Below are 2,885 nucleotides of genomic sequence, written 5' to 3'. Positions count from 1 at the left end.
GCTCCCAGATGCGTAGTTGATACATTTTTGAGGTATTTTGTCAAAATATGAGAAATTCTGACCTTTTCGAGGCCCAGGTTGACCGGGAGCGGCGAAGTTGCAACTCGGCACGCTTTCCACATGACTCGCCGAGGTGACCAACATTTTGTACCCCTGAAAAAACCTTCCAAACGGCGATTTTAAGCGTGGAAACTGACGAAAAGTGGCCGTGTATTGCGGGCTGCCTAAGCTGAGTCTAAACGGCCCTGTCGGGACCCTTAAAGTCTATCCGAGAATTTTCTTACAATTTTTGCATTTTTTTTGGTAGAACGGGCATCATTTTCCCGCATGTCGAACTTGAGAAAGAGATCACGACCCCTCGATGACCGGGCCTAGCGGGCGGCCTACGCTGTCCCCTCCGGGGGGCTTGGCTTCCCCGCGACGAGTGCGACGAGGTCGAGGCGCCGCCGCAGGCCACAGAATGACTTGCGGGTGTTTTGCGGGCCGACTGAAGCTCTCGTCGCCGAGCACCTCTCAGCCCCAGTGGCTTGTGCCGCCTCGGGGCCAGACGGCGTCCCTCGTCACCCGCGCGGCGGCGGCACACCCGCGGGAGCAGCGCTTTGCGACAGTAAAGCATCGAAAATAACCGGCGTACCGTCGGTCCGTCGGCGGGCGCCTAGTGCGGCCAGTGACGGACACGCTGGGGGCACCTCCTCGGGGGCGATTACCCCCCTCGGGGCCCCTCCACACGAGCTTCCGCCCGCTGTTGACAGCGCAGAGTAACTCTCGCGGCAAATAAGCTACAATGCAAGGCGGGAAGCCTTACGGCTCTGAGGCATCGCCCACGCTCTGCTTGACAACAAGTCGACTACGCCGAACGATCGTTTCAGATTTACAAGAGACGCGAACGTAATTTCACCGTTTTCGTTTTTTTGTGAACGGGTCAAGGGCTTTCCGAAAGTGGTTCCACGTTATAGCTGTACCGCAACGGGTGGTCGGCGGTACGACGGCTGGCCACTTCAAAGACGCCACCGCGCTTGCACCAGCGAAGTTTCCACTGAAAAACTCCTTTACACCCCCCCTCCCCTTACCAAGCCCCCACCGTGCGCTCTGTCTGCCTCCTGCGCCTTTGACGTGGAAAGCAGGATGAGAGAGGGGGTGAGTAAAGAGAGGGGTAAAGAGAGAGAAAGATACGTGAGCGACGGCAAAAGGATGAGCATACGGCGCAGTGAGTCTGCACAAGGTAACGCGACAGGGACGATGGGGCCATTTGGCAACTTGGACGGAAATTCAGCACACTCGGTAGTGGCAGTATTATTAACCTTAAATCTCTGGTCTTCAACTTCACTTCCGGGCTGGAGTCAGCCCATGCAACCAAATGCAGAGACCTACCTACGTGCGCCCTCTGGGCTGCGGCGAGGAAGAGTGGAGGGGGTGGTGGCGGTGGGGACTCCGACTGGCCCGCCCACTCTCCGCCTGCGGTGTCGGGGTAGGCAGCGCGGCCCGCAGCCCTGTGCGTCGCGGGGCCCGCCTGCAGGGCGACGGGCGTGGGGCCGAGCCACTTTGAGCGCGAGTCAGCCAATGGCAGTGTTTGCTGGGAGGGCACGGTAAACGTATCACCGGGCGCAACATTCTACGTCACATGGGATGACTTTGCCTGAGCTCAATAAGGGGGCAACGGGAATATGATGTCCTCCACTTCAATGTGTTGTAATGTGTGTGCTGCCCATGACGTAAGTTACTTAAACTCCACTCCACCCCGACGGTCACGCTCCCCCCGGTTTGTCCGTCATCACGTCACATCCACGACGGCGAGGTGGTGCGTCGTGTCGAGGCGGTGCGGTGTCGCGCCCGTCGCACCACCGCGACTCGTAAATCTCTGCCCTCGCCCTTCCCTCTCTGTCGCAAAGCGCACGGGCGGGGCCGGGCGGAGCCGAGAGGAGTTTGGCTAATTTGAACTCCCCGCCGGGAAGCACGACTTCCGGCCTGCCCTGCGGCAGCACAACCGTGTCCTCGCGTTAGCCGTTTATTGACATCCCTGCCCTACTTCTTCTTGTCGGCGTCCTCCTTGGCGCCGCCCTGCTGCTGCTGCTGCTGGGGGGCCGCCGCTGGGGGCGGCGCGGCGTAGGCCGTGTAGGGCGGCGCGGCCTCCGGGTACACGGTGACGGCGTGCAGGGGCTGCAGGGGCGCGCCGGGCACGGGCACGGGGGCGGGCGGCGCGGCGGCCGGGTAGACCACGCTCACGACGCCGTAACGGGGCGACCACCACCACCAGCGGTTCGACGAGCCGGAGCGGTTCGAGCCCCAGTCCCGGTAGCGGCCCTGCGCGGGCTCGGCGGCGCGCAGGCAGCAGTACATGCAGTACACCAGCGTCACGAACACCACGCACCCCGTCAGCACGCTCGACGTGATGACCCACACGTCCTGGTGCCAGCGCGCGCCGTCCATGGCCCTGGAGTGCACGGCCTGGGTGTGAGCGACCGCGCGGCACGGCTCGTCCAAAGCTCGGGGGTGGCAGCGGGGCGTACTTACGGACGGGCCTTCTCCGACTACCGGGCAGCGGGCATTTTGAGGTTAGGGCAAGACTGAAGGGCTGGGACGCCTTCTTGCGCTGCTCAAGAACGTGCTCCTGCGACAACAATGCTACACCAAATAAAAAGGGGGACCAAGGGGCAAATGTGGAATCGTCGGAACCTGAACGACGCGGCGGTCGTGACCTTAGCAATACTAATGCTGAAAATGAAACATAGGCGCGTTGTACAGATTTATCCATCCGCTTGCATAAGCTTGTGGGGCCTGAATGTTCTACTGAAGACTGACGTGCAATGATGTCAAACCGGGATCTGATATCGGGGGGAGCGAGGGGAGGGGGCGTGCATGGAGAATGGTTGCGGCGAGAGAGAGAG

The 2,885-nt window shown here is 61.3% G+C and overlaps 1 protein-coding gene across 1 annotated transcript; it reads right to left on the bottom strand.

Moving 5' to 3' along the window:
* Positions 1–1,989: 1,989 nt before the first annotated feature.
* Positions 1,990–2,689, bottom strand: LOC127751406 (uncharacterized). Its single transcript, XM_052274923.1, has 2 exons — positions 2,512–2,689; positions 1,990–2,431 (listed from the first exon to the last, which is right to left on the bottom strand). Exon 2 carries the CDS (start codon positions 2,425–2,427, stop codon positions 2,023–2,025), a length of 405 nt encoding a protein of 134 aa, XP_052130883.1. The 5' UTR covers positions 2,428–2,431; positions 2,512–2,689; the 3' UTR covers positions 1,990–2,022.
* Between the last annotated feature and the right edge of the window lie 196 nt (positions 2,690–2,885).

Source organism: Frankliniella occidentalis, unplaced genomic scaffold (assembly GCF_000697945.3).
Source record: "Frankliniella occidentalis isolate FOCC.00 unplaced genomic scaffold, Focc_3.1 Scaffold465, whole genome shotgun sequence".
Classification (NCBI taxonomy): domain Eukaryota; kingdom Metazoa; phylum Arthropoda; class Insecta; order Thysanoptera; family Thripidae; genus Frankliniella; species Frankliniella occidentalis.
Note: the sequence above shows the minus strand (reverse complement) of the source record. Positions and strands in the feature narration are given on the sequence as shown.